We start from the raw sequence: 12,258 nt of genomic DNA on the forward strand, positions 1-12,258 counted from the left end.
CATGGCTTATTTCCCAAGCAGGTTGGTAGAAGCAAGAGGAGGAGCCAAGTCATTTCATCAGCATGCTAGAATGCACTCTGCTCACATTTAAATCACAGTTTAGTTTTATTTTGGTTTAAAGAGATGTGCAGATCAGGACTCTCTCTCTCTCTCTCACACACACACACACACACACACGACTTCTATCTTCTTTAGTCTTCTGCCTCTACCACTTGATTCTCTTGACAATATTTCAAGTGACACCAAGTATCCTTTCTTGAATATCCTATCCATGCACAACTGCTTGTACTGGGATCTGGGAGCAGCACACAATGAATTCCTTGCCATCACACCAGAAAGAAGACTCAATACAAACTATAATATGGGTGAACAGGTTACATTTATTAAAATAAAACAAGGAGAGAATCTGCAAATCAATGAAATTGAACTAATTAACCCAATTAAACACATTTGGGCAGGTGGGTTGCAATAAATGGGAGGCTATCATCACTCCCGTTTCCTGAGCAAACTTCCAGCTGCATGTTGTGGTCACACAGCAAGGGTTTGGTTTTAAAAGAAAATCGTCCTCCACCTTGCTGCATGCACCTTGGGTGTAAGAACCTGACATGCTTACTGAGGCCACATTGGCTAACATTCACCTTGATGCCCCTGCTAGGCCAAGCCCTCAATAATTTCTTATCTCCTCTCACCTGCCCTGGTGAAATTCCACTTAGCCAGATTCTCCAGTCACATGGGCAACATCCAACAGTGCAAAATAGGCAAAAAAGAGAAGACCCCCCAAACTAAGCAATGTCTCCCCTCAAATTACTACTCAGTACCCCCAAAAAGGGTGACTAGCAGAGCCCACATTGCCAAGGCCAAGAGGGTGGGCATTACCAGAAGAAGAATGAAGAATGAGGGATGGAGCCAGTTTAATTAGCTGGGCTGCCATTTCCCCCCTATATGACCAACATGAAAATCCACATACCTCTCTTTGCGAGAAACTATATCTCCTCTTATTGCAGGGGGAAGAGGGTGTGGCAAAAATGCCCTCCCCATTTAGAGAGGGGGAGAGAGAGAAGAGGGGGAGAGAAGACAAGAAAAAGATATCATTTAGAGGCCAATGCAAAACTTGTGGAGCAAAACAAGAAACTAATGAAAACTTTTGGGGCCCAAAAAAGAGGGAATGATTAAGGCAGCAGAACTCTACTCAAGCTCCCAGAAAAGGGACAGGTTAAACTCTTTTGGGGGCATGGAGAAGCTAGCAACACATGCACAGAAATAGCAGATCCGTTTCTGGTGTCATATCTTAGCAACAGAAGATACAATCAGCATGGATGAGCTCTTTCCCTCTTGGTTCCTTTAAGCCTTTGGAATACAGGTTCAAATACAGTTCTGCAAACAAGGCAATCTTCACAGCTTATAGACTTTCAGATCTATAGACTTGTTTCTGACCAATATCCTTGCACTGAGACAAGTTTAACAGGGAACACACTCACCTGCCTAGAGGCCAAGGCATATTATTTTTCTAGATAGTCTTCCAGTAGGTTCAGGGGGGCATATTTGGGAATGAGAAGCAATGCCATTGGCTTCAGAAGAAAACAGTTACATTCTACATTGCAGGGGGCTGGACTAGATGACCTTTGGTGTCTCTTCCATCTCTACAATTCTGTGATTATATGGGCTGATCTTCATGTCCTCACATTTTTCTTCTTGCTACCTTGCTATCTTCACTCATTTCCCTCCTTTTGACATTTGGATTGAATGCACCTTGAAGCAGAGACCTATCAAGTTTGTTGCTGTTTCATTTTGTGCTGCTGCTGCTTGCATTTATATCTCACCTTTTTCTTCAGGGAACTCAAGGTGGCACACAGGATTCTCCAGATGGCTTTCCAGATGTTCTCTTGTGGCTCTCCAGATGTTGCTGAACTACAATTCTTATCATGTTGTACTCCAAACAACTGTAAGGCTACAGGTTCTTTGTCTCTGCCTTAACTGGAGACTAAATGAACTGAACATTCCCAATTCTATTGCTGCTCTTTAACTCAGTTTAAAAAACATCCACTGCCCTTCTCATCATCACAGAGATTCTGTCTGGAAAACCATTGGCTGCACACAGTCCTCTTTCTCCGAAAGTCTCTCCAGGGAGGAAAGCATTAGCTTCAAATTATTCCAAGATGGAAACCTCTCTGCCTTCACAAAGCTGTGGAGGAAGAGTCTTCCTGTGACCAGACAAGGTCAGGGTTTCATTATTACATTAACCTTTCAGGTCTTCAGATTCTGCAAAAAGTAAATTGGCAGGGAGAAAATATATGGGGTCCTATTGGGAAGTAAGAGGACTAAAAGCGCCATCCAAACTGAAAAGGAAGATAATTAAAAACCAAGGAATCAGAGGGAGGGACCACAGTGAAGCCATTAAGGCTAATAATGACTTGGCAATTGTATTTTCCACATGAACCTTCCAGTTTCCCTTCACCCCAATCAAACATCTTAAAAGCCTCTTTTTTCATTGTTTTGTTCATCTCAAACAAACATCCAGGTATGATTAAGAAGACATCTAAATAACTTGTTTATCCTCATTTGTTTGCAGAAAACTTGCATGGAGGTTACACAACATCCACTTTTTCATTCTGGTTTGTTTACATGGATGTTATACAATGTATGTTGTTTACTGAGCATTGAATTTATTAAGTATTCATGCCGATTTCTCAACAAGTGGAGGTTTCATGGCACCTCTTCCATCGTTTCTTTTTTACCCCACATTTTGCAGTACCCCACATTTTGCATATTCACTATTGCTTTCCTTGCCACAAAAAGACTGGTTTTGTTGTTGTTGCACAAGGGTGTCAGAGGTTTAAGTTTGCTAGTATGCAACCAAATCCCTCCTACAAAACAGTTCAATCTCAAAGGGAACCAAAAAAATATGGTGGGAGGGGTAGGAACAGATCTCCAGAAGGACCCACCTCTGAGCATCTAGTGGGAATATCACATGCAAAAGGAGTTAAGATCATAGAAACATGAGAAGCTGCCTGAGTCAGACCATTGGTCCATCTCACTCAGCATAGTTTACACTGATTGGCAGTTGCTCTCCAGAGTTTTAGGCAGGGACTTTTCCAAGCCTCACTTGGAGATGCCAGGAATTGAAACTGGGACCTCCCACATGAAAAGCAGAAGGTCTACTACTGAGCTATGGCCCTTCCCCACAGTTGTGTCAGCTGTGGGACAGTGAATACGCTTGCTCAACAATCTATATCCTACCCCTGGAGCTTTTTTAAAAAAGTGATGCATAGGAAGAGCCTACAGAAATGATAATCCAGATATTCTAAGATTCAGCTCCCCTGCTAATGAAGAGACCTATGGATAAATCTAAATTAACAAGTTTGCATTCACCAGCTAAGATCACAACAACACTTCACTTGAAATACTAGCTTGAAAGTATCCAAAGAGCTTCACGTGTGTTAACAGAGTAATGTAATCTGTGGAGCAATATTGCAGAAGGGAGGGCTGAGGTATCACAGCTTGCCTAAGGCCAACTAGTGAATTCATTGCAATTTGACCCAATCACTTTCCAGTTTCATAGCTCATGCTTATATCAGCTTTTACACTACATCAGCTCTTTCTCATGGTCTCCCAGGTACTGCACTGAATCAACCCTGGATAGTAAACATTGGTCAACATGCAGCTTAGGAGAGTTGTTGAATCTCAAGTGCTGAGGTGCAAATTGGTCAGTGTACAAACGTCATGCAGGAAATGCTGTTTCAGAGGTAGCTAGAGCTCCATTAATCTCACATCCCCTTCAAGGAGTCTGAAAGCAGGATTCTTCAGTTCTGCACTCAAGGCTAATAAAGCCCCCTCCCTCCCCAAATCACATCTGAAGCTGTTAAAATAAAAAGACTTCTTTTTTTGAAGAAGAAGAAAACCTTCTCAACTGCCCTAAAACTGAATTTCTCAAGAAGAAATGGGTGCTCTCACTTTAAAAAAAAAAAAAAATCCCCATTCAGCTTTCATACTCTGACATTACCCAGATACAGTGTCCTCAGTGTGACTTTTTTGGAAATAGCATTCTTTGGTTAGGTGGTTGTTCATTATCAAGATGTCAGAGAAGAATGTAGTTTATCACAAAACTGAAACCAAATCCCAACCTCATGATGAATTATGCACACCAGTTAGAATTCAAGAGCCACTTCTATATACCATGGCCAAACTGAAGAGTGGAAGCTGGTCTTTGCACTGGAAGGTGGAGAGCTCTGTGCCTTTTGTCCCTCTGTGCACCCCAACATCCCACCCACCCCTCTGTAATTTAAGTGCCAAATGCATTTCCTCAAACTATTGGCATGAGAATGCATTATACCGAATACAACACACATGTCTGTCCCTGTGCTCTTCGCCTGCACACCTACATCCAAAGCTTGTGGGGTCTTGGAATGTGGATAAAGTTTTTACACAAACCAGTCTCTGATGGAAACTGTGATGCACATGGATAGTAAATCCATGCAAGCCTAGCTGTGGCTCACATCCACCTCCTACCACAGTGAAAACTACTGCCAGGCTTGTGCTGAAAAGTCTGTTTGCAAAAATACTGATACTGTATAGATATTGTGCCTATGCTCTTGTAACACCCAGTGCAACACACACTCCTGCTGTGCATTTTAAATATGTGTGTATTTCAGAGTAACAGACTGCTGAAGCTGTTTCCGAGGGCATTGCATGTTCAGAACTCTGGCAATCCCAACAGCTCAGCAACACATATAAGGCACAACTCCTTCTCTATTGGTCCCCATCCCTCCCACCCTGCTCTTCTATTTTATATTGGGACAGATGTTCAGATGCGTATTCAGCTCCCCACACTAAGTGCCTGTCTGCGGAGATCCTGCCCAGAGCCAGTTAGAGCTTGAATTACAATAAACCTATTCAGACCAGGGTTTGCAGCAAGAGGCAGCCGAGGGATCCTAAAGTCTTCAGTAAACGCTGTGATGGTGGCAGGCGACAATGATGCCTTCTGGATAAGAAAACTCAAGAACACCTGGTCTGGCTTCCAACACTGCAGCATCTGTAGCTGATGCCCAAACAAGTAGCAGCTGGTGTGTGTGTGTCTGTGTGCGTGTGTGTGCGCATTGGTCAGTTTGGGGGATGAAGAAGAAACCTCACTCCTACCACCATCACTGTATAAAAGCCAGTGGGCTTTGCTATCTGAAAACAAGAGAAGGGCAGTGGACTTCTTTAGGTGGAAATGAGGTACGGGTGCTGAACCTGGGAGGGAAAGCACTCCCAAACCATCTCCATCATCACCATCCACCACCACCACCACCCCCACTCAATTTGCTAAGAAAGATGCCCAGAGGAGATGGAGACGAAAGAGGAGGAGGAGGAGAAGATTGGGGTTGGGAGTAAAAGACTTCTCCAAAAAGCCACTGCACACAAGCACAAGCACACACACAAACATTGTGGGCAGATAATGCAAATCCCAGGGAAAGTACCATCTCCTATTCACAACGCAGGAGCAGCTGCTGTCCGATGCCGGCACAGCATCCCTCCGGGAGGGAACAGTGGCAGGATCCCTGAAGGACTAAGCGCCAGTTCTGAGCCCAATCACCTCCTCTACATACACACCCCAAAAGGTGGCACATTAGTGCTGTGACCGGGGGGGGGGACCCCTAACTAATCATAATCATAATGTGCACATCTGGGCGAAATCATCAGGTCTGTATCGCTGTGGCATGCAAAACGCGTCCCCCACCCCACCCCACCTCTTCAACCCTCCTCGTCTGGTCCATCTTCTTGCCTAGAGATATACGGGAGCGAGAGGGATTCCCCTGCCACCGTCCCTCCTTGTGGCATACCTGGGATGAAGAACAGGGCAGTTGTGGCCGTGAAGACGATCCAGCAGGCGGGATGATACATCTTGGGGGAGCTGCAATAGTCTGGAGCGGCTTGGCTGGCTGCTTTCCTCCGTGCTGAATTCTGAGTAGGTTTAAATCCAATGTTTGCAGAGGGAGGGAGCGCGAGTTGGAGAGAGAGAGAGAAAGAGAGATGGGGACAGGCAGTCAGTGTCTCTGATTTTTTCCCCCACTCCCCTCCCTCCCTCTCTCTCTCTCCCCCTCTCTTTTTCCACCCTGCACATAGCACGCTAGCAGAAGAAGCCCCAGAACCAGCACTACCAGTCTGTACGGGGGTGGGGGGGAGAGAGAACAGACCTCCTACCAGGCATTCATTGGTTCTGGTCTCCTGAGTGACATTCTCTGGCTCTTCTGCAGCTTTTTGACACTGTGGGGAGTTAAACGGCACTGCCAACTGCTCCCTTTGGTGCCCCTTGCTGTGCTCTCCCCTACTTCCAGATCTACCCCAGTGCAGGCACGGGGGGAGAGAGGGAAGTGTGTCGGGGGACACAGAGCCTTTGGTCAGGCTGAGGTCTTGGGTCAGCGGCTTTGAAAGGGAGAAAGGAAGCAGACTCTTGTCAGTGCCATGGGTTGGATGTTTGTTTATTTCTCCCTGTAGCTCTGAGCTCCTTCCTGCCACCCACCCTCCTTCCCTCTCACTCACTCTCACACACAGGCAGGCAGGCAGGCAGGCAGAGGGGTTTGGGAATGCTCCTTGCAGTTAGATGCCACAGAGGGAAATGCAACTTGTTGATGCTGCTGCTGCCGTTGACAATCTGCCAGGCATGTTAGGATGCAGACTGTGTGCCAGTTGCCCACTATTTGACCAGCTTTCCATCTTGCCACCAGCAACTCAGTCAAATATACAATTGAATGGAGTGTTTTGCAAGCATCAGCGTTGGGAGTGCAAAAATCCCACGGAGGAGAAAGGAGAAATCCAGGGAGCTGTACCCAAGTGGTGAACAAGCATATATCAGATGGCTGGAAAAACATACAGTACGTATAACCAGCAGATATATTAAGGGTAGCAAAGGACTGTTAATAGCTGCCTACAGATGGTCTCTGTCTCTTACATTTTCTGTAGGCAGAAGAAGCCCCTTTTAGCAGATTTGTTTTGCTCAACACTGAACTGTATTAGCTACTCCATAGGCTACTTCACATGTCACACTGAACAAAGGCACGGGCCACAAGGGTTTGTGTGAAAGAGTATACACCTGCTGATTTGTACAGCCCAAATATTGTGTATACAGAAACATATTATGTCCTCACTGAACATAGCAGCTGAACACTCCGGGTATCAGAAAGGCCCTAGCATGCTGAGCAAGACACTTTGCTGTTAAACCACAGTTTCTGGTGACATCCATACTGGGAAACTATCACTTGTGGAGAAGCCCTAATATCAAACTGAAATTCAGTCAGTAGTCAAAGGAAATATTTTTTAACATAGCATATTCCTTGAAGGTGGTCATGTGAGGGGAGGGGAGAAAGAGTGGGGCAAGTAATCAGAGCAGACAAGAACAAGTATTGTTCTTGGTCCAATAAACCATGGCTTGTCAGAGTGACATCATTGTGTCTGAGCTAGGCTATTGTGTTCATGCATGTGTAAGGCAGCAATGGTACAAGTGTTTTCCTTAGATACTAAAATACTCAATAATAGCTATTAAAAATATGAGGTACATCACTTATGTTCATGTACTGTTTCACATTGCCATATTCAAGAAGAACTGCATACAGATATCTGCAAGAACTGACTTCCATTTCTTAAATTATATGAGGCATAACCTAGTGGGCAAAATAGGAATTTACTTAATTTGTTATAGTACATCTAGAATATAATGCAGTGTTGAAAAATTATCCTGTAATGCATCCACAGAGTGACCAAACAATATATATTAATACAAAATCAATTGCTTTTAAAAGTGCATTAAACAAGTCTATTTGTTTTCTAGTTTGCATAGATTCCCCTATGCCCGATGAAGACATTACATGTGGTTTTCAAGCTTGCAAACTATTTCAGAATAATTCAATTTTATACAGTCACAGATATCATCGCTCCCTACTCGATGCTCCTGATTGAGTTAGGCTAATTAGTAGAAACCATTTTAAAATTGCAAAGAGTGCCTGGATCAAGGCTCAGCATGGGTTGCAGGACCCAAATTTAAATGCATGATTGGATGGAGGAGAGAGAGAGAGAAGCTGTAGCAACATCTTTAAATGCCCGCCCTGCCTTGCTTGAGTAAACATTCAAATTCCTAGGCACCTGCGCCAAATTTATAGACCACCCCCAATCCCAATACGATGATGCTTGCCTAATTCACCTGGAGAAATATGTTCTGCAGACACCTCTCTGTGCATTATTTGCATATGACACATTGTGGTACAGAGGAGAAAGACTATCAGTGAGAAAATGGTGCAGTTGTCTCCTATTCCAACCACAAACTCTCATCATTACCATCAGAAATCTCCATAACTGTATACTTTATAACTTCTTAGACTTTTTTGACTGCAGCTGTAAATGAACATACTAGGGCAGGCCTGTGGAACCTGTGGCCCTCCAGCAATTGTTGAGGTACCACTCCCACCGTCCCTGATTCATCTGCTGGCTGGAGATGATAAGAGGTGGGATTCCAACATGCTCGGGGGGGTGGGTGTCACAGGTGGTCCAGTCCCTATACAGTGGTACCTCAGGTTACATATGCTTCAGGTTGCATACGCTTCAGGTTACAGACTCCGCTAACCCAGAAATAGTGCTTCAGGTTAAGAACTTTGCTTCAGGATGAGAACAGAAATCGTGCTCTGGCGGCGTGGTGGCAGCAGATGCCCCATCAGCTAAAGTGGTGCTTCAGGTTAAGAACAGTTTCAGGTTAAGAACGGACCTCCGGAATGAATTAAGTACTTAATCCAAGGTATCACTGTACTAGGGGATGACCCAGATAGCTTAAAAATTGCATTTCACATCTTTCCCTTTTCTTTGTAGTATTTTAAAATGGTAATCAATATAAGTACAAGTATATACATTTTTAATTAGCTGCTTTTAAGTGTCATTGCTGCTACTTTTATTGTTTTATTTTTCTTTGTAAGTCACTATGAAGACTTTTACAATCAAGCAGCATATAAATTTTATTAAATAAACAAATGCAGTAGCTAATCAATTAAATAGTAGAAAGTATGTTTTGTGCACAAAAAGTTCCATTTTTTTTAAAAAGAGATCAATTAGCAGGTGGATTAGTAGTCTGACCAGGTTAAAAAAAAATCAGATTCTCATATTCCTTTTTTGGGGGGGGGGCAACAGCTTTAATGAAACAAAGTGCAGTGAGGTTTACTTGGGTGGTTGTAAGTAGCAAGTTTAAATGCCACCCCTTAAACGTAGAACAAGGTGCAAGATGGATTCCTTCTGGATGCTGTAGTCAGACAGGGTGCGGCCGTCTTCCAGCTGCTTGCCAGCAAAGATCAACCTCTGCTATTCCTTAGGGGGAGGTTAACTCCACTTTGAACACACTTTGAACATGCTTACAACTATGCTAAGCATTAACTGGATTCAGCACATGAAGAGTAGAGAGTTAGAGTTACACACCAACCTCTTTAGGCTCATGGGCATGTTTGGATTTTTGAGTGAGTTCCATGGACAGCAACCCCTCTAGTCACTTCTCTCTCCCAGATGAACACACACACCAAGTGCCAAAGCTGACATGTGTGCACAACATGCACACATTTCAGTTTTCCAATATATCTGGGTAAAAGTCAGATCAAGTAGAATTAATCTGAGCCTTGAAAAATCCAGAGAGGTGAAAGAGGAAGTGGGAAAGAGCAATGCTTTTCCAACTTCCACATTCAGCTGTATGTAGTGCTCAAGAGAGAAAAGGTTAACCACTCTCATCACCTTATGACCAAGGAGGCAGTGAGGAGGGATCTCAGAGGCTTCATGGGCACCTAGGTGTGATTACATCCACAGGTGTCACATTGGGAACACCCACACTCAGGGAGAGTACAGCCCTCCAGAAGTTGGGGAGGAGGCAGGATAACACATATGAAGGACATGGCCTTCTGTGGTGGCCCCACAACTATGAGGCTCTCTCTCTTGATATATACAAGTGGGGCTCTACTTTCTTATTTCTTAGCTGGTCTTTTAATTTTTGTTGTTGTTCTCATCCAGGATTATTTGTGGTGAGGGGTCTTGGTGACATGGCTGGCTATGATATTGTAAAAGGAATTAATGATAGAAAACTGTAATATTTCACTTTTGTTGTTATGACTGTAACTATGTTGTTTTATATGTGACTACGGCTATCAGATCCTTGAAAGCAAAAAAATAAAATTGTGAAGAGCTCCAAAAGGACCTCTCTAAATCGAGTGAATGGACAGTAAAATGGCAAATGCAATTCAATGTATACTAGTGTACAGTGATGACCTCCCCCCGCCCCTCAATCTTAATTTCACATGGGGTCTGAACTGTGTCCAGGAACGAGATCTTGAAGTTATTGAGATAGATCAATGAAGATGCTAATCCAGTGGCAGCTGTCAGAAAGGCAAATCCCATGCTAGGGGTCATTAGGAAAAGAATTCAAAATAAAACTGGCAGTATCTTAATGTCGTTATACAAGTCTATGCTACAAGCACATTCAGAATAGTGTGTACAGTTCTGGTTGCCTCACCTCAAAATGACAGAGGTGGAAAAGGTTCAGCTAAAATAATCAAGGGGGGTGGAGCAACTCCAGTAGGAGGAAAGGTTGCAGCATGTGGAAGAAAAGGTAAGAGATGACACGATGACATGAAGAAAGTGGATAGAGAAAAGTGTATGTCCTGTCATAACACTAGAACTTGTGGAAGATTTAGAAAATGTTGGAAGATTCAGGACAGGTCAAAGAGAGCACTTCTTCAGGCAGAGGTCTAATGCTTCTGAATACCAATTGATGGAAACTGCAGAAGGGGAGAGTGCTCTTCTGCTTGAGTCCTGATTGCAGGTTTCACTTTGAAGCATCTGGTGGGCCACTGTGAGAATAGCATGTTGACTGCATGGGTTATTGGCCTGATCCAGCAGGCTTTTCTAATGTTCTTGCATGATTTCAAATGGTTTCCATGTCATAAGCCACCAGAGTCAAGTGGCCCCCAGAGTGGTTTACTTCAATAAAAATATAAAACAATACAATACAAATAATGCATAATGAGAACAGTTGCATAATTCCATAATCCCAACAGAGATAAGGAATGGGCGAAGCAGTATGACCTTATTAATCAGTTGTATAAAACTCTGATTGTAATAAAGTAACAATTCTTCCACCCAGCCCTCCTGCTGAATCTTGACCTCTTTCTAAAAGGGTATAACTAAGAGACAGGTGGAAATAAATGAATTCTTTTGAACCTCTAGATTGCATGTAAACCCCTCCCTTCCCACAGTCAGATTTATTAGTAACATCCTTGAAACTATTGTGGCACAAGTGGTTGCTGACAAAAGAATAAAACATAAAGTAAAGTAAGTCTAAAAAAATTAATAACTTCCTGGTTTGGCTAAACCATAGTTTCCTGTTGCATCCAAACCATCAAAGTATGGTTTGCACAAGCCAGCCAATCTAGGATTGAAAACCAGACTCAATTGTGGTTTGCAAAGCCTGGTTTCAAGGGCATGTGTACTATAAACCATACATTTCTATTTCAAAAGAAGCAAATCATGGCAGTATAATGAGAGGTTTATCAGAAATGAGAGATCACCTGAGGCAGCTGTCCACCCTTTTAGAGAAATCTGAGGTACCTGTGTATCCAGAGAGAAAAGAACCATAGCAGATTCTTTTGCTTTGGAGACATTTTAGAAGCCGCTGAAAGCAGCAACTTCCAGGCAGGCAGGCATAGTCCTTTGCCAACTTTCACTATCAATTTGTTGACTTGGTTTTTGGGCAGGAGGTTGTTGGTTTTTTGTTTGGGTTTTTAAATTTTCTTTTGTTTAGATCCAGCTAGTTTCTTTTAAAGTAAAATGTCAAGCTGACCTCAGCAGTTACTGCTTGGGACAGGGACCATCAATAGCAGGCATAGGCAACCTCGGCCCACCAGATGTTTTAGAACTACAATTCCCATCATCCCTGACCACTAGTCCTGTTAGCTAGGGATCATGGGAGTTGTAGTCCCAAAACATCTGGTGGGCCAAATTTGCCTATGCCTGGTCAACAGCATGAACTTCTTTATGTTGCTGGACTCCAATTCCCATCAGTCCCTGCAAACATAGCCCATGATCAGGGATGTTGGGGGTTGCAGTCCAACCACATGTGTAGGGCACACATTGTTGAACCCTGGCTTAGAGTAAAACATCTGGGAGAGATACAGATCGAAACAAGTTCAAGAACAAAATGAGTTTTCTTTTCTTTTTTAAAAAAGTAGACCTCTCTGTGGAAACACTAATAAAACTGAAGCTTCG

The 12,258-nt window shown here is 43.4% G+C and overlaps 1 protein-coding gene across 2 annotated transcripts in view; it reads right to left on the reverse strand.

The window, feature by feature from the left end:
- The window catches only part of LOC309520092 (opioid-binding protein/cell adhesion molecule homolog), a 744,782-nt gene extending 738,594 nt beyond the window's left edge, over positions 1–6,188 (reverse strand). The window contains exons 1-2 of one of the 2 annotated variants that reach the window (XM_082201530.1): positions 6,174–6,188; positions 5,820–5,940 (exon numbers count right to left, since the gene is read on the reverse strand). In XM_082201530.1, the coding sequence (XP_082057656.1) occupies positions 5,820–5,880 (61 nt within the window). In that variant the 5' untranslated portion in view covers positions 5,881–5,940; positions 6,174–6,188. Of the gene's footprint in view, positions 1–5,819; positions 6,108–6,173 lie in introns of those variants that run through there. The other variant, XM_082201532.1, reaches the window with a different exon arrangement.
- Between the last annotated feature and the right edge of the window lie 6,070 nt (positions 6,189–12,258).

This window comes from Podarcis vaucheri, assembly GCF_965113315.1.
Source record: "Podarcis vaucheri genome assembly, chromosome: 15".
In the NCBI taxonomy this organism is placed as follows: domain Eukaryota; kingdom Metazoa; phylum Chordata; class Lepidosauria; order Squamata; family Lacertidae; genus Podarcis; species Podarcis vaucheri.